The 18,631-nt window shown below is 42.6% G+C and overlaps 2 protein-coding genes across 2 annotated transcripts in view; one reads left to right on the top strand and one right to left on the bottom strand.

Moving 5' to 3' along the window:
* The window catches only part of LOC134078941 (collagen alpha-2(VI) chain-like), a 12,541-nt gene extending 3,653 nt beyond the window's left edge, over positions 1-8,888 (top strand). Inside the window, exons 3-13 of the mRNA XM_062535106.1 lie at positions 1,907-1,969; positions 2,860-2,922; positions 3,484-3,546; positions 3,841-3,903; positions 5,107-5,211; positions 5,627-5,659; positions 6,141-6,186; positions 6,353-6,505; positions 7,096-7,554; positions 7,892-7,930; positions 8,191-8,888. Of these exons, the coding sequence (XP_062391090.1) occupies positions 1,907-1,969; positions 2,860-2,922; positions 3,484-3,546; positions 3,841-3,903; positions 5,107-5,211; positions 5,627-5,659; positions 6,141-6,186; positions 6,353-6,505; positions 7,096-7,554; positions 7,892-7,930; positions 8,191-8,786 (1,683 nt within the window). The 3' untranslated portion in view covers positions 8,787-8,888. The remainder of the gene's footprint in view (positions 1-1,906; positions 1,970-2,859; positions 2,923-3,483; positions 3,547-3,840; positions 3,904-5,106; positions 5,212-5,626; positions 5,660-6,140; positions 6,187-6,352; positions 6,506-7,095; positions 7,555-7,891; positions 7,931-8,190) is intronic.
* Positions 8,889-13,007: 4,119 nt separating this feature from the next.
* LOC134078777 (mitochondrial amidoxime-reducing component 1-like) lies at positions 13,008-18,123 on the bottom strand. The gene is made up of 7 exons (XM_062534922.1): positions 17,860-18,123; positions 17,345-17,515; positions 15,986-16,145; positions 15,026-15,166; positions 14,453-14,514; positions 13,734-13,805; positions 13,008-13,428 (listed from the first exon to the last, which is right to left on the bottom strand). The coding sequence occupies exons 1-7, from the start codon at positions 18,108-18,110 to the stop codon at positions 13,302-13,304; spliced, it is 984 nt and encodes a 327-aa protein (XP_062390906.1). The 5' UTR covers positions 18,111-18,123; the 3' UTR covers positions 13,008-13,301.
* Positions 18,124-18,631: the final 508 nt, after the last annotated feature.

The following is an 18,631-nucleotide window of genomic DNA, read 5'->3' on the forward strand; positions in this document are numbered from 1 at the left end:
TAGCAAAATATTTTCTTAAATTAGCTTTGGCTCATTGCTGGTTGGCAAAGGGCCCTTAAAGTTGCAGTCAAGGATTTCACACAATTTCAAGCCCATAAAATGTTTTTGTCACATTAAAGCAATAATCTTCTCACGACTGTTTGCTGCCCATTCTGTGAGTACACTGTAAAATAACAATCTCTGGAGGCAGTCCAGGCTCCGAAAACTGGTTTGGTCCTTAAAGGAGAAGTTCGGTGTGAAATTGACCTTAGCTGTACTGAAAGATGTTGCCGAGTACTTACATGTTTCCCAAGCTCGGCAGCAGACATGTAAGTACTCGGCAACATCTTTCAGTCAATTTCACACCGAACGTCTCCTTTAAATTATACCCTAGATTTTTTTTTTTTTTTTTTTTTCACAAAGTCGTCTGCTAATAAGTGTAATCATAAACACAGACAAACGCGACTTTCTGAGAAATCCCTGACTGTGCTAATCATTTATTAGGATTAGGATGAATATTCTGGGTGAAACTTCCTGTCCTGACTCAGCATTTTCTCCAATGCATAGGGTGGGAGGGGAGACTGTGGCTTGAAAGGAGCAGATGGTCAGAAGGTAAGAGGAGTAAGCTTGGTGAAGCACCAAGAGGCTGATCTACCATTTTGGGAAAGGATCGTTGTGTGTGAATGATGGTCTGATATGCTAACCTCTACCAAGGTTCGCTGTGAAAGATACCAATTGATGGTGGTTAGTGAGCTTCCCCCTTCACTGTAAAGCGGTTTGAGCATCTGAAAAGCACTACAGAAATACTATGTGTTGTTGTTCTTGTTGTGTTGATTATGCTCATTATGCATATTTTGCCATCTGTGCTTCTTAACGACACTAACATTACCAATATTAAGAAGGTGATGTGGTATTTCAGGGCAGGATTGGTCCAATGGGAGCCCCCGGCTGTAAAGGAGACCCAGGAGCCAAGGTTGGTCCAATCAAGTGCCACCATCTTAATGGGTGTCAGGAAGCATAACAACTATGTATGAACCTGTGTATGTGTCAGGCAAATCTTCCCGATAGTAAGACACAAGAACCACAACACGTAGTACGTTTACTCTTGGCCGAGAGGAGAGAGTGACCAGAGAGGAGAATTCTCCTTTCTGCAAGACAGTTTCAGACTTTCTCCTCGCAGCGCAAGTCTTTTTATTCAGCGGAGTGTGGCTCATCAGTTATACAATCAGTGGTTACAACAGTTGTTTACCAGACACTTTTTTGCAGTAAGTTCCTCTTTACATTTTAAAATGCACACTGAACTTTTCTTGGTGTGAACTACAGTAGACTAGAACTTTCTGTGTCTTCAGATTTAGGTGTCGGCGGTCAAGGGTCAATTTATGTCTACAGCAACTTGCAAGCACACATACAACAATGATAATAATGTTTTCCATCACAGTATGTTTTACCATTATGTGCTTCCACTCTGGCAGGGGCCTTGTGGGATCCTTGGACCAGCAGGTGCTCGTGGACCACAAGGATTCAAAGGAGACTGTGTGCGTTCAACAGCGTTGTTTTTTAAATCACTTGTCCTTTTCTGCATGAAATGTAAATGTTGCTCAGGCTTCTTGGCCAATTATTTGCGTATACATTTATCCCATATGTGAATTTGTGAACACACACAGCAAATTCACAGTGAGGTGAAGCACACACTAACCCAGAGCAGTTAGCTACCTTCATACTGTATATCAGCACTCGTGGAGCAGTGAGGGGTTAGGCACCTTGGTGGTCAACCACTTCCCCCACCCACATTTTTTCCTACTGGTCGGGGATCAAACCAGCAACCCTTCGGTTAGAAGCCCTAACCAGTAGGCCACGGCTGCCTACAGTATACTGTATCTGAGAATGTTGAAGTAATCCCTTGTGTTATGATCTTTTTCCTGTTTAGGGGGATATCGGCCGTCCTGGCAGACCAGGTCCTCAGGGCCCACAAGGAGACGATGGACCAAAAGTACATCAGATCTCAGTCATGGCCTGTCCTTCCATTATACTGGCCCATTTTAACTTAAAGACGGCCTTAACAGACTTTTGACTTTGACATAACATTTCCCAAGTTATTTGGATGGTGCATAACCTCGTAACATCATGAACGGCACTTCTGCCATATTCTGAGCAGCCCTCTGTACTGTAGGTGATTATCAACCTATAGCAACTTTCTAGTTTCGGGTAGGGAGCCTTTCCCCCCTCTGAAATCGAAACGGAAAAGAGCTGCTCTGCTACAGGAATTCGGACATCTCTTTCTACGGACTGCTGTCAGTGCACTCCCTCTATGTTATACCAGAGTTCTGCTCATACTTTGTCGTAAAAGAAGCATATTTAGTTTGTGTATTATTGCGCTTCTCAACTGGGGGACCCCAACAGCAAATCTTGTAAAGGGTGCTTTTAAAATACGGTGTGCACATTCAAATAATATTTCGGCTGCTAACACCAATACTTATATCAATACGACGTGGGCATCGTCCGAATAATGATGGTGATGATGATGGCCATGACAATGTATATATATACTGTATGTATGTATGTGGTGTAATATGTATTTCTATTGCCTGCACCAGGGATACAAGGGGGTATCAGGGAAGTCATGGAGTCGAAGGGAGAGAGGGGCAAAAGTGGGTAACTTGAATGTTAAATTCTCATATTGTCTCTCTTTCAATGTTCTGTAACCTATGGAATGTTTCAATGTTCTGTAACCTATAACCATTGTTTTCAGGGACAAAAAGGAGTAAATGGAGAGGAAGGCCTAAAGGTAAACTGAATAATATCGCCACACTAAGGCAGCGTTCCATAACAGATCAGCACGTGGCGTAACTGTGAAGTGTAAGAGACTGCTGTCTTATCCAGGGCATGAGGGGAGAAGTGGGATTCAAAGGCAGCAAAGGACCAGTTGGATTCAAAGGAGACAAGGTATGATCACAGATTCTGTCAACTTTGACAGGGCTAAATCACACCAAGGTTCATATGCGATTTACAGTAATGCAGCAGAAGTAGCGGAAATGCATTAATCTGTCTGTGTACTGGATCTCAAATTTCTTCACGATTGGTGATATGAGACCCTTCCTCTTCCAGTTGAGTAGCAGCAGGTGAACTTAAACAAAAACAAACACAAACAGACTTACATGTATGGTTTCAGACAGAGGAAATGCTAGGCTTCTTTCACTGTTTTCAGGGGGATCATGGACCAGAGGGTGCCAGGGGAAATCCTGGAAGTCCTGGTGCTCCAGGATGCAAAGTAAGAGTTTTAGGGTGCATTCACACTAGGTCCTCGTACCGTACCAAACTCGGGTGCGGACCCGGGCCCGCCTGAAAAGGTGGTCTGGGGTCCGGTTAGCTAGAACGCTGGAGCAGGTTGCTAAGCAAACGTTCTAAAGAATCTAAAGAATCTGTACCTTAATGGGATAGTTACTCTCAGAGTCTTGGTCGATATCACGTACATTCCTCAGCCCTATCACTGCCCTCTATTTGCAGGGGCATTGTGGTCCGCCAGGATTAAGAGGACCACTAGGGGAACAAGGGTTTCCTGGTGACAAGGTGAGCACGTACCATGACGTATCATGGGAATTGGTATTGATTATTGATTCCTGTACATCACGGTGTGTTGGTGGAGTTGGGAAGAGGCACTTAGTATCACTACAGCCAAAGGGTTGGGGGTTAAATCAGCTGTGGAGGCCAACAAACCATTTGATTATTCCAGGTGTTGAAAGGGGGGATGCAATTTGATGGGCAGTTAAGCTAAAATATCAACATTTTACTAAGACGTTTTGTTCCAACTGTATGTTTAGACACAAATTAATGAATTTGAATTGGACTCTCTTGTGTTTTTAGGGTTCTACTGGAGACCCAGGAGACGAGGGGCCCCAAGGGGACGTTGGAGCCCCAGGACCAAAGGTATATAAGGATAGAACCGTAGCACAAACACCAGAGGTGCATTCAAATTCGCAAACATAGGCAAACACAATGTTTGCAAACGTTTGCGAACATTTGCAAACAGTTTTCCATTGGCCTTGAGTTTTTTCGGCAAACGTTTCCAGTCTGAGGAGGTAGATCTCCACGAACATACAGTGGAACTGGATGAAGGCAACAATGCAATTAGCGTTAGAATGGATTGTTCACCACGTTCACCCAGAGCCATATCTCTCTATGGCTCTGCGTTCATCCAACTTGTTCAACGTGAACGTTTGCCAATGTTTGCTAAATTTGAATGCATTGCTGTTGGCATTACTGTCCACATACTCTTTGAGTGTTGTAGAACAGTTGCACACTTACAACTTGAATGTACAGTATAAAAAACAATAGCTACATAGACCTCTTTTTGCCTTGATATCAGGGTGATCCAGGGAGAAACGGACTAAACCTGCCAGGAGGAAAAGGTGAAAGGGTAAAACACTTTTTTTTTTTTTAAGTTGGCAACACTCTAAAGTTCATAGTGTTATAGCTGCCTACCTTTCGAGTGCAGCATGGTATCGATTATTTGTGTGAAAATACAACATTTTAAAAATAAAATGTGGGTATGCCTTGCAGATGTTTTGTATTATTTTGTAAAAAAATAAAAAATAAAGCTAAAACCTTACGGGGTGTTTGTTGGTAACTCAGGGTTGCCCAGGGGACAAAGGAGAGATGGGTCCGCAAGGTCCCAGAGGGACATGTGGGACGAGAGGGGATTCTGGATCCAAAGGAATGAAGGGAGATCCGGTGAGAGGCCTGTTTGCTTACTGGAGATTTATTAACCCTTCAGCAGGTATCGTAAATGTTGAGTGTATGACAAGAATGTTGGAAAAATAACGTTCTAAAGAATATCTGGGTTCATAGAATTCAACATGGAATTTTAGAACCGTTTATTGTTGCGGAATAGAATCTTCTGTTAGAATGTTTAAAAGCCGCCTGCTGTGAGCAGCATCAACTAGTCCTGTCACATATGAACGGCAAACCAGACACGCACATTTGACGAAGGGAGAATGCCGGCGTTTTTTGTGAACTTGTGCAAATGGTTTAAGGTGGTCCCTCGAAGTGCTTGAGGTCAAGTTAGGTTTAATCATTTGAAATATCCCACGTTTGGCACAAAAGGCTCTACTCTGTTTTCCTCCATGTCAGGGTAAATGTGGATCGCCTGGGGAACCTGGTGAGAGAGGACCTCCTGGAGGCCCTGGCTCTCCCGTGAGTATTGAGAATGTGTGCGGATGCCAAGAAATGTGGAAGGTTAGAGAGTTTTAGATGTTTTGAAGAAATCCAAGGCACTCTTCGTCTTCTTCATTAAAAAGCTTTTAATTTAACTGAGCTAGTTCATAGTAGAACAAATTGCCAACATGTTTCGGCCTGCAGTGGCCTTCATCAGGGCTTTTAAAAGAGTTCAAACTTCCTCCCACTTCCCTACAGTATATGCATTTCACTTCATGATTTGGTGCGCGTCTCCAGTCTGTGCGCCGGTAACATGCGCGCCATCGGGTCTCTCCAGTTCGTACTTGCGCATGTACCCAAAGCAAACATGGTGGATATCTTTCTGCCATCACAGCAATATTACAGAGCGTTAGAGGGTTTTATTTTAAGTATTCACACCTGAAGAGAAATGTCACAGAATAAATGGGACTATTGCCTTGTTCTTTTTTCTCCATAGGGGGAGCGGGGGCCGGAAGGTCCTGGGTCCAATGTAAGTCATACTTTAAGACTGATTGGTAAAGTGGATTAGTGCAGCATCATGAACATGAATATAGCCGCAAGCTAATAACTAATATAATAACTAAAATGCATAAGTACTTTGGGGAGAAGGTATAGAATAGATAGGTTCACATCACACATTTTCACCACACCTACACACTTACACACACATGCACACATCACTGAGGAATAAGCTACTTCAAGTATTTGTTTTATTACTATTATTATTCTTTTTCATTATTATTTCCAGTTTTTGCTTTGTCTTGTCTTGTTTTTTTTTTTTTTTTTTTTTGGACAGTCATGAATGTATGTCTACTTTGTTTCCCCCAAATCTGTTATCCTTTGTGTCTTCTACCCTCTGTATGGCATGTATGTGTTATTGTCTTATGTAAAGTAACAAAAAAGAATATAGCCGCAAGCAGCAATGTATATAATCCAACTAATATATCATTATTCTCTGTATGCCTCCCCAGGACTGTGACATCATGAGCTACATTAGAGAGATCTGTGGTTGCTGTGGTAAGTATCAATATGTAGTCTAATAAGTGGCAGTGTCTACATTTTAAAACAAAAGCTGATCATTAATCACGGCAAATCCTTTGATATAATAATCATCATTGGCAGAACGGCTACAGGTGAACTGCTCAGGATATTGTTGATACTGTTGTTCGTGTTGTTTCGACAGACTGCAAGAAGAATTGTGGCGCTCTGGACATTGTGTTTGTGATTGACAGCTCAGAGAGCGTGGGGCTCACAAACTTCACCCTGGAGAAACAATTTATCTTCCACACCATCAGCAGGCTGGGTTCCCTGGAGCCGGACCCCTACTCAAAAAATGGTAGTCACAACACAAGCCATGATATGATTATGATAACTGATTATTGCTGCTCTTTCTACGGTTTTAGTATGTAGAGCATGTTGGACATGGCTTAGTTGATACTCAAATTGTAGTTCAGCTTAATTATGAGCATGAGCATGAGCATGGGGTTGTCCTCTGCAACAGACCTTTGAAATGACTAAATCAGAACCAGAATCAGAATCAGCTTTATTGGCCAGGTTTACGTAAACAAATAAGGAATTTGACTCCGATTAATCTTTGCTCTCAAAGTATAACACTCAACAATAACATAAAAAGAATAAAAATGGTGTAATAAGAATAAAGATAAAGTAATAATAAAAAAAAAAAAGTTAATGTGTCACGTTTGTGAAGGGCGTCACCCTTTTACCCGCTGTATTGTATAGTTCCAATACTTCCAGCAGCATAAACCCAAGGAGTGGAAGACCACTTTCTTTTTACTTGGAGTTCTGAAACCATAGGTACAAGAAGGACTCATGGATAACAGCACACAGCACTTTACTCCTTTCCTCTTATCCTTTGTTTCTTGTCTTTTTTTTTTAATCCCCGTTTCTTTCCTCATACCCTTCTAGGGGTTCGCGTCGGCGTCGTGCAGTTCAGCCACCTGGGAACCTTCGAGGCCATCCGTCTGGACGACCCCAACATCGACTCGCTGTGCTCCCTCAGGAAGGCCGTCAAGGACCTGCAGTGGATCGCCGGCGGGACCTGGATCCCGTCCGCCCTCGAGTTCACCTACGACACCGTCATACGCCAGGGCAGGAGGGCGTGGGCCAGGGTGGCGGTGGTGGTCATCACGGACGGCCTCTACGACCGCATGGACAAGCCGCACTCCCGCCTGTGGTCCCTCTGCAACGACCCCGGCGTCGAGGTGCTGGCGCTGGGGGTCAGCGACAGCTTTAACGGCATGCCGTGCAATTTCACCTTACAGAACATCACCTGTAGCCTTCCTCAACGCATAATGAGCTTCTCCCGCTACACAGACCTACTGGCAGACGAGTTCACCAAGGAGGTCGAGAGCGTGCTCTGTCCAGGTACAGTACACCACCGCTCTTCTACCATATTACATTAGTCGTCCAAGAAATGTGCGCTTGGCATTTATGATTTCTTTTTAAATTGAATATTACATGTTTTGGTTTTCATTTAGCCATAAATCTCTATGGCAAAGGTATAGTGTGTGTGTGTGTGTGTGTGTGTGTGTGTGTGTGTGTGTGTGTGTGTGTGTGTGTGTGTGTGTGTGTGTGTGTGTGTGTGTGTGTGTGTGTGTGTGTGTGTGTGTGTGTGTGTGTGTGTGTGTGTGTGTGTGTGTGTGTGTGTGAGTGTGTGTGTGATGTTAGGTCAGCATTCACACTTCCCTCTTTTGGTGTGCAGACCCTGTCACTGTTTGTCCTGACCTTCCATGTCAACCAGGTGATATTCTTTCTTATTTATTTCTTATTTATATTATATTATTTATGTATTTAATTACCTCTGCCGGGGAGGTTATGTTTTCGTCTGGGTTTGTTGGTTTTGTTTGTTTGTTTGTTCGCAAGACAACTCAAAAAGTTATGGATGGATTTCGATGACATTTTCACATTTTCGAGTTAACTTACTCTGATTTGTCACTATTCATTCATTCATTCCCATCCCCAGTCTACTTGTGTTTGCTAATACTTTGGCTTCTCCTCCAGAGATGGTTGTGGCACCATGTGCTGACCGGCCAGTAGAACTGGTCTTCCTGGTGGACGGCTCAGAGCGTGTCGGAGAGGAGAACTTTGACCGCGTGCGGATCTTCGTGGAGACCGTGACACGCAAGGTCCGACTGGCCAGCAGCCACGACGACACGACCCGAGTCCGGCTGGCCGTGATCCAGTACGGCGGCCACCTTGAGTATCAGATGATCTCGAGTTTTACGCACGATCGCGCCGATTTAGCCAGACGTCTGAAAACCATGCGCTACCTGGACTCTTCCTCCAATGTCACCTCAGCCATTTCCTTTGCCACGGATCACTGCTCCGGACACCCCCATCCGACTCGGCCAGGAGCTGAGCTGAGTTTTGTGTTCGTCACAGACGGCGTCACGGCAACGCAGGGGCTGCAGGAGGCTCTAGTACTCGTGCGCAAGTTGCAAGTCGTACCTGTGGTTGTGGCTATGGGCAACGACGTGGACAAAGACGTGGTCCTGCAGTTGGCCTTGAAAGATCGCTACGCTGTGTTCAAGGGGCCAGATTACAAACACTTGTCCAATCCTGACTTTCTTCAGCGTTTCATTCAGTGGGTGTGTTGATCTGAGAGGTTTGGATCATAAGGCATACAGGACCATCTCTCTTCAAATGGTGCTTGTATTCGTTTTGAACAATTTGCTGACAGTTTATGTCATCCCATGCATGTATATATCCAGTAAAAGATTCTAGCACATATTATCACGTACTGTAGTACAGGGAAACATAGTTCTATCATACATTGCATACGTTTACACAAAATCTTGCGCAAATTTTGCAATGTCCCATATGATATTGTTATCTTTGTGTTGTAACACTCCATGGATCTCGTTACAGTAAAATGGTCAAGTCTGCTGAAATAAGGTTAATGTGGAGTCTGCACTTGTGCAGTATGTCAATGACATGCTGTTGTCTTTAAACAGGTGAATTTTCATGTGTAGGCCTATACTACAGAACTGATCCTTATGGAGGCTGCAAGTGTTTTTCTCCCCCTCCTACAATGACTGTGTTCAATTAAGACGAATTTCAAAACAATTTAAATCAACAAAACAATATATTATAAATTATAAAGCAATACAATGTCATTGTTTTACCTTAAAATATTGACTTCAAACTCTAAAAACTATTACATTTTGACACTCTGTATATTTGTTTCTCTGACCAGTAACATGTCTTTTTTTCAGTGTGTCTCACCTGCATACACTGATAACTGGCATTTAGTATTGAGTATTCAGTGGGTATACACTTTACACTTGATCCGGATCACCCTGTGATTTTTGTGGAGCGCACACAAAACTCAGGCAATGCCTTCCTGCTGCTTCATATAAATATTTTTTTTCAATCTGTATATTTTCCCTTGATAGCAGATAGCATCATGTCAATGCCAGCACTTCCTTGAAGTGATGCTACTTGCTCTAGATAAACATGTGGGAACATACCGCTCCCGTGGTCTCCGGGTTTGTTAGAAGGTACTGTTGGTTTATATATATATACAGTCTATGGTTTAAACAAACCCATAACCCAAACCCACAGGAACTACATGTTCCAGCATGTTTATGGAGCCTAGTAGCATCCTTCAGGTTTGGGAGCTTAGTAGCCTGTCTCCTCCTCCACCTCCAGCAAGATAAGAAAATGCCACTTGGCACACAACATGACGTTTAACGCTCAATTACAGGCCAACAACAAGTTGTTTTTATACGCCTTTACCGTGTGCAGCCTGCTCACAGCCTCTGGAATATAAAAGGAGTGGAAGAGGAGGCTGCTAACCTAAGGTGACCAGATGTCCGAGACCAAAACTGGGAACATAATCCCAACAATGTGGGAAAAAAAGGGGATATTTTCAGTTTAAAGTTTTATTTTATTTGATTTATTTTTATTTTAAAATGTGACATAGGTACATAGGTAGTTTTTCTGTATTTTCCCGGGGACAGGCAACCAAAAACGGGGACTGTCCCCTGAAACCGGGGACGTCTGGTCACCCTATGCTAACCCTAAATGAGGTTTTCTGAACGAAGTTCGGGAGGAGCCCTTAGGAATGATTGACACCAATTAACTCACCGCGCCTCCCACTCCAAGAGTATTTAAGCCAGCCTCCTTTTCTATTATGCCACACGCCCACGGCGTTCACAAAAGTCATCCCTCCTCCTCCCCCTACTCCTCCATTTCACTGATAGCCCAGTCACTCATCCTCCTTCCTTACACAGGGGGGTGCAAGCGGCCATCGCTTTAACGTGATCTCCGCTCCAGGCATTCCAGGACCACGGCCAGCTACCTAGCCAAACACAGGCATGCAAACTGGTAAGGGGTGAAAAAGGTGAGACTCTTCTCCGACCCCCCCCCCCCCCCCCCCCGAAAAAAAAAAAAAAAAAAAAACATGGAAACAAATCTTCCAAAGTGTGAGGGACCCGCTTTCTTTCTTTCTTACTATCTCTCCCTTTCTCTGTGCTTATGTACTTATTATGTATTTATTACACATTTCTGATGATTTCATAGGCCTAATGGACACTTAAACTATCAGAATAAGGAAAAGTCTGAATATTTCTTGGACCAAACCAGGTAATCAATAATCTTGCTTGAGACACACACTATTTCAAACTAATATTATTAGGCCTATATAAAATAGGGTAGGCTTTAATTTTTCAAATTGTTTTAAAACGTTTTAATACGCAGCCTAGGCTACTATATTGTGTTCTCTAGGCTATATTGTGTTAGTGTGTTTAACAAACCAATAACGTTATGTGAACTGTCTTCATATTATGTTAAACTGTAGGCTACCTGTAGGCGCAGACTAGGCTACTGATCAGGGTCCTCCTGTAACTCGACAATCAAATGTAAATTTAATTTACGCATGGCTTACGAACTCGTAATGATCCGGGTGTTAATGAAAATTGTTGCAAGTCACACACATAATTTAAACGGTTACGTGCGTTACGTGTGGTCTGAAGCAGTCGCAACTTTTTTTGGCTACGTTACTATAGCGAATCATTTGAGTTGCATATCTTTTGCGTAGGCTTTGCGTAAGGTCTATGCGCAGTGTGCTTCGCGTAACAGGGCCCACTTTTCTAAAAGACAGCATTATCATGTCAATCAACTACGTCTCTGGACAAAACGAACCAGCCCAGTTTATGAGCATTTAATTCAACTGCCACATTAGCCTTTGATATACTGATAAAGTCTGCCTATTTGCTTCACCTTTTGCCGATCTAGATGGTTCAAACTGCACGCATTCTTCATCAAAATAACTCGTTATGTCTACATGTTCGTCTAATTTCGCTAAACTTTCATCATTAGAAGAAAACAACCTATGCTATGTTGCTACTCTAATCTCAGCGTCTTTTTCTAATAGAAGTTGAAAGTTTTAACTAGCCCATCTGTGAAATCCCTCGGCATCTCTTCTCGCCAGAATCACTATATTCCACCTGACATCTCAGACGCATCTATCTGCGCTCACAACAGAGGCTATACTTGGCGTGCGCATTCTGTTCGCGTTGCGTCTTTGTCAACAATTCGCTTCCACTAATGTTTATTAAACGCATAGGGGCTACATTCACGCATCCCTTGCTGATCAGACACGTTTTAAATGCGGCTCTAGAAACACCTCAAGATGCGTTAGCGTCTGCGCATGATTTCTAAACTCAGTTGTAAATTCAATTCACCTTGACCCCCCCCCCCCCCCCCCTAAATATTTTCTCATCGGATCTGCACGAACCATGTAAGTCACCTATTTTTGATTCAAAACGGCGAATTTCGCCGAAAGGTGAGGAGTTTGCATGCCTGCAAACATGCTGTTAACGATACACCCAAGCACAACAAATCCTGCCGATGGGCGAACTAGTGAATGGTCGATTACACCGAATTTCACTGGCCAGTTAATCCATATCATTGTCTGACTGGGTTGGAATTGGGGAAAGCTCAGTGACTTAAAATTGTTATTTTTAACTGTAACCAGGAAGAACCGGATATTAACAAGGAGTCATGGTAAAACCCACGTCTGAACCATCACTTGCAAAGTGATATTACAGCAAAGTGTAATATCAAAACATAACAACATCCCCCATCCCCATGTTTTACGCCTGAGGCTTTAACTGCCAGCAGCCATCATGGCAGGGAGCTGGGTCATTTCCAGAGACCACAGGTTGGATATACCAGCGACAGCTGAGGCTGGGCAGGCCTGGCTAGGGCCGGCACCCAAATGAATGCCACTTGCAGTTGCACAGTTGTCGCTCTTTTCCATTAATATTGATGTGAAATGTGTAGGTGTGTATGTGAGTGTACATGTATGTGTGTGTGTAGTGTGTGTGTGTGTGTGTGTGTGTGTGTGTGTGTGTGTGTGTGTGTGTGTGTGTGTGTGTGTGTGTGTGTGTGTGTGTGTGTGTGTGTGTGTGTGTGTGTGTGTGTGTGTGTGTGTGTGTGAATGAGTGAGAGGGGGGGGGGGGGGGGACACTGTTTATGTACAGTATACCAAGCTATATTTAACTTCTATTTGATTCACAGTGTTGTCAACATTTGAGCTTGAGTTTGATTGAGTTTGACTGATTTTGTGGCTATGGCTGTTTTCTGAGAAAAGATTTAGCTGAATCATAGACTACATGTTGCCATGAACAATGGTAGGCCATTCCTGTTTACTGAACTTTGATTATGTGTAGGAGCCTGCTTTGAAGTACAAACTTGTCAGCTGCTGCCCCCTAGAGGATAGTTTCAGCACATCACCCCAAGTTCCTGTGAGGGTGTTGGGAGTTAAAATGATCAAAAATGAGAAACGGTCCAAAGAAGAGAAACTACAATAATGATGCCAGCATAGCTTTTAATTATCCTGATCAAGGGGATCACAGTCCTGTAGTCAGCAAGTATCTTGCTATGGAATAGAAACTTGTTTATTTTATGAATTTCATGAAAAATGTGCTAGCATGTCCCACATTGTGCTAGAAGCCATGATTAGGTATCACCTTCATTATGCTTAGCTGGATTATATAACTCTAAAATACAATAATTAGGCAATTTGTGAAAACACAACGCACAATGAGACCACCGACGCCATGTTCAACATAAGCAATCTAATGATGCTAACATTCATGAGTATCTCAGTAGCTTATCTTGTAGACAGGCTCTCCAACGTGAAGGGTCCCGGTCTGTTTGACGATGTAGTATTGCCCAAACAGAGGGGATGGTCCGTACGTCTTCTTCTCTGATGGATCGCACAGACGGTAGCTTCAGATTTAAACAAAAGTGAAGAAAAACATATTTTATTTTTTATTTTTGGTCAGAAGCTGCACTCAAAATATGAAAAATACAGATTTTTATCTGTGAAGTGTGACGCAAATCAATATATATGATCTGTAATATAATACACTTTTACACAGTACTGTATATAAAAATAAATATGTTATATTTTATATTACATTTTACATTAAGTAGCCTACTATTGCAGGTATCCAAGTAATCATATTATTGAATCATTGTTTATCTCATTGTTTAACACATTGCTCTCTGAGTGCGTGGCTTTTGTTGTTTACCTTTTGAGGGTGTCCAAGGACTCTGTGCGGTTGCTCACCCCAGTATCAGGGTCCACTGTTGTTAAAATGCATCTGTTCGCAGAGAATGCACATGTATGTAGTCATCAATGCTGATGGCGGTCTTTAAAGGGCCACTTGTACGATTTGAGCATTTATGAATAAACAACTATTTCTGTGACAGCATTTGTCCAATGAATTGCATATATCCTGTATTTAACATAGCACCTCTTGACATACAAAATGGTATTACCAGAGCGTTTTGCCTGAATCTATCCAGTTAGCATGCTAACTTTAGTGGCTATCGGGGCAACACAACCGTGTGTGACAATAATATTGTAACTTGTAACTATTATAACTTGACATATTATGTCAAAGCGGTTATTTTTTCACAATCTATTTCTATAGGATTTAAAAGCCCAGTTAAAAGTCCAGCACATTTTCAAGCGAGGCTAAAAATGCTGAGAGGAAGCTGAGGCCCATCTCAAGGGGAGTGTACCTATGTTCCCCAGGTCCTATGTTCCCCACTTTGTATGGGACTGGGAAACATAGAACCCTTTTTTTGGTACATTTTAAAAAGGGTCCTATGTTCCCCCACTTTTCCCAAAAAGGGTCCTATGTTCCCCAGTCGCAATACATACCGGGGAACATAGGACCCTTTTGGCGAAAACCGGGGAACATAGGACCTGGGGAACATAGAGATGACCCTCATCTCAAGCTACCTTCCACAGGCCATGACCCTCTTCATCCTCACAGGGCCGATCTGGATCTCGTCCCAGGAATCCTATAAAACAGAGACTGATGATTAAGTAGAAACGCTAAATGTTTTTCATTAAATTCAATTTTCACTCCACAGAAACAAAACAAACTGTTGTAAGACGTATGCTTATAAACATTAACCCTAAACACATTAATCATGTAATACTGTACATCCAGATAAAGGATAGCGTTTCTGAAGTGGCTGAAGTTATTGGTCATTCTCAGAGCTACTATCTTGTTATACCGAAAGCTAATCGGAATTCAGGAACAGTGCCTGATAAGTCGTAACAAATTACATGTTAATGGTGTGTGTGTGTGTGTGTGTGTGTGTGTGTGTGTGTGTGTGTGTGTGTGTGTGTGTGTGTGTGTGTGTGTGTGTGTGTGTGTGTGTGTGTGTGTGTGTGTGTGAGAGAGAGAGAGAGAGAGAGAGAGAGAGAGAGAAAGTGTGTGTGTGTGTGTGTGTGTGTGTGTGTGTGTGTGTGTGTGTGTGTGTGTGTGTGTGTGTGTGTGTGTGTGTGAGTGTGTGTGTGCCGTACCTCACTGAAAGCCTCACAGTCATTAACTACGATGCTGGGCCTGTACTGGGCCACAGTAACATCATTGTCCAGTCTGGAGTTCAGGTCTCTCAGAGAGGCCTCTGACAGCAGCATGATTGGCCCTGCGTCAGAATAGGCAACCTACAACAAGCACACTTATATTCAAGCACTAAAACAAGCATTAATTAACACTAAATAACAAGCACTAATTAACACTAATTCAATCACTATTTAACACTAATTCAAGCACTAATATTCACTTGCATGTATTAATTTAGCTGACATTTTTATTCAAAGCTACTTTTAAGGAACAACATTCAAACCACAGCGCAATGGGAGATGAGTTAGAGTAAAAAATAATTACTGCCTTTTAAGAACAGCAAGACAGCAAATAAAAACAACAGCAACAACAACAACAACAAACAATAACCAAAGGAGTATAATTCATGTAAAATATATAGCATGAAACATAGCATTAGAAACAGTCTTCCTATGAGCAATACAACAACAATCCCAAGATGATGGCAATGACAAGGAAATCCATTTTGACACTTACACCCACAAAGTATTAATTTAGCCACAACATGAGCATGCCTACAAGTGAATCTTACAAACTGACTATAAACAACATCAACAGTTAGGAAACAATGCATGTGTGATGCTCCTTTGCTGTAAATACATTTCTGCATTTTTCCAACTGCATTTTTTTTTTTATATTTGCAGGTGTTGTTGCTTCTGTTTATCACAATAAGTTTCGGTTTTGTCTTCCCCTCTTGTCGGTCGCTGACTGACCTGACATTTTTCTTGTTTAAGGGAAATGGTTATGCTCCAGACTAGATCTCTCTGATAGAAATCTAGGAGGGTGGGCCAGTCTAGCAAATGAGTGTAGCATAGGCCTCTATGAAGATAGAAATGATAATACAATTGTTCAAGTTAACAGGAGCTGAAGCATGGCCCTACCTCCTCATCTGGAGGAAAGGGTGGCTTCCTCTCCTTACACTTCCTGGGCTTCATCCGAGGCTCGTAGTGCACCATGCGGACAGTCTTGCCGAGGTAACGTGTGAGCCAGCCAGAGACCTCGTCCCCACAGTCCCTCCCCTGGATGTTCTCAGTGAACACCCTGCAGGATAGATGACACGGAGCTCCTGGTTCAATCACCTGATTCTGATCACAGGTGTTCTAAACAGTGTGTAGGAGACTGGTTAAGATTGTGAGAGTGACAAGAAACTTCCTGGCATCTCGTTATTTCGCCGAATGGAGAGAGTTGAGTGGTACTCTGTGGCCAGTTAGTTTGGAAAGTGAACATAATCTGTAAGAAGGTCTGAGATGTTGCCACTGCATATCTTGAATTGACCCAATCATGATGCAGGCTGGACCACAACCTGCACTGAATGGTGTGCAGGAGGCAAGTCCACCAAGACATTTTACACAGTTTTAGAAGCTAATTCATGATTTCATAATTAGTTGGCTATGCATCTAGTTCCCTATTATGTGCTAGTAATGCTTCACTTAAAACCAATGTGATCCCTATCTGGACACAGAGATGAGTTAAAAACAAACAAACAATGTAAGTTGTGTTGTTTGTTTTCAACACATTCGTTTTAAGAGTAAGCCCTGTTGAAGAACCAATCGTTCAACAAAACTGTACATTGTCAAACACAAACAGTCTGACAAAATTCTTTGTAGGCCTGTAAACGCACCATGTGAAGTTAAGTGCTTTGTAAATGCATTTAAACTCAAATGCCAGCTCTGGTTTAGGAGCACTTAGAGCAGATAGCCTATCCCCACTGTCCATATAGAATGGAGGCAATACAGTATATGGGCAAAACATCACAAATGTGATTCAGAAGCCTCTGCTTCTCTGGAGATCTGGAGGGTCTATTTCACAAGTGGTGTGTTAAGTGGGACAAGGGCTGAATAGGGATAGCCAGGCTGGGTTCCAACTTGGCACTGAGTGTGAGATTCTGGCTAATGTATCACCAAGATGACCTGACTTGAGTCTTGCTGAGCTTTGAACTGTTTGCACTGACTTAAACCCCTTACGTAAAAATAACTATGGAATCTTAAAGCATTTAGGAACATAAATATAATAGTGTTATAGGAATATAACACTATTAGATATTATGGGAACCTTATATTTTGGGACATACTAAGTATTATAAAAGTGTAAAATAAATAAATACAGGTAATAGGGTAATAACTATTAATAGTTTAAGGGCCTATTATTTCATGAACTATGTTTTAGTAAATCCTCTACTTCCTACACAAAAGGGTTGTGGGTGGCCTCTGAAATCAAATTAATGAACCTTTGACTCTTACTTGCAGTTCAGTATGTTATTGTTCGGCTGATGCTGAGGAACCCTTAATTCCTCCATGCCAGGGGCGTTAAGGCAGATGTCTCCTCCCTCGGCCGTCATTCTCACCAACACAACGCGCGGGACCTGCCTCGCAGTCACCATCCGTCCGTCCTCTGCAATCACGAGCCAGTGTCTGTAACGGTGAAGTCCAGTCCAGTGATTAGAGCGGACAAAAAGAATGCGGCATCATTAACAGGTAGCCTATTGATCACTCGCTCAATGCAGTAGCCTATAGGCTAAATGAATAGGCCCTGAACATATAGCGATCATTTGTTGACAAACGCAACACAGGCCATGGCCATGGAACCAATAGGCCATTTGGCGATGAACTGACTGGTCGATATTTTATCTGACTGATTCGAAAAGTCTAAATGCCTGGAGCGACATTAGGCATTGTTGTAAGAAACGAGCGCAAGGATAAGTTTTAAGTGATCAATGTCTTTCATCAAATCACTCAAGCAGCTGTTTGAAGCTCACCGATCGCGGAGTTCTCCGTGTTTCAAACCCATACGCAGACATTCTGCTTTGGCCACTTGGAGTCCTTTCCCGGATTTGAGAGGATGAAGAATCAGCTGTGAAATAACGCCAACCTGAGTTAACTTTTTCGGTCTCTGCATGTACTTGTAACCCAGCCCCAGTCCAAGCAGTGCAACACCAGCCCCAGCTGCATAGAGTGCGGCTTTTCCATTTTGATCGAATACTTTCAACACGGTTTCTTTGAGGGCCATCGTGCAAAGTGCGCTCCAGGTCCAAAGTAACTTTTATGCTTTGCAATTCCACGACTCTGTTATATATAATAAAGCACAAGCTAACTGCTAGAGGATTATCCAATGAAATTGAAGATTGTTGAGGAGTAGTTAAAGGCACAGTTGCATCATGCCCAGTATGGATTTATATCCGGCAGCACGTCCACTGCATAGCCTCACCCTTTCCCCATAGCCCCTGACCCTTTCAGTCTAGACCAGGGGTGTCAAACTCATTTTCACCGAGGGCCACATCAGCCCAATGGTTGCCCTCAAAGGGCCAGATGTAACTTCTAAGATTTGTAGCACCAGCCACAAAATCTTTAGCATCGGTAAAACTTCTCAAATCGAGAAGAGCAAAAGGTATCAGCATGACATGTTCTTTTTTATTATTGTTATGTTTTGTAAAAACAAAACACCACTGTCAGTTCCATACAGTTTGACTTTTCAATGAGGGTCACTGGTCAGTCAGGAAGAGATCATGCCATGGATTTTTTTTTTTTTTC

The sequence above is a fragment of the Sardina pilchardus genome, chromosome 4 (genome assembly GCF_963854185.1).
Source record: "Sardina pilchardus chromosome 4, fSarPil1.1, whole genome shotgun sequence".
Classification (NCBI taxonomy): Eukaryota; Metazoa; Chordata; class Actinopteri; order Clupeiformes; family Clupeidae; genus Sardina; species Sardina pilchardus.

Coding starts and splice junctions, on each gene's coding strand:
- LOC134078777 (XM_062534922.1), bottom strand. CDS start 18,110: ATGGCCCTCAAAGAAACCGTGTTGAAAGTATTCGATCAAAATGGAAAA. Junction 16,146..17,344: donor AATAACATACTGAACTGCAA/GTAAGAGTCAAA, acceptor TCTATCCTGCAG/GGTGTTCACTGAGAACATCC. Junction 13,429..13,733: donor TCCTTGGACACCCTCAAAAG/GTAAACAACAAA, acceptor TTAAATCTGAAG/CTACCGTCTGTGCGATCCAT.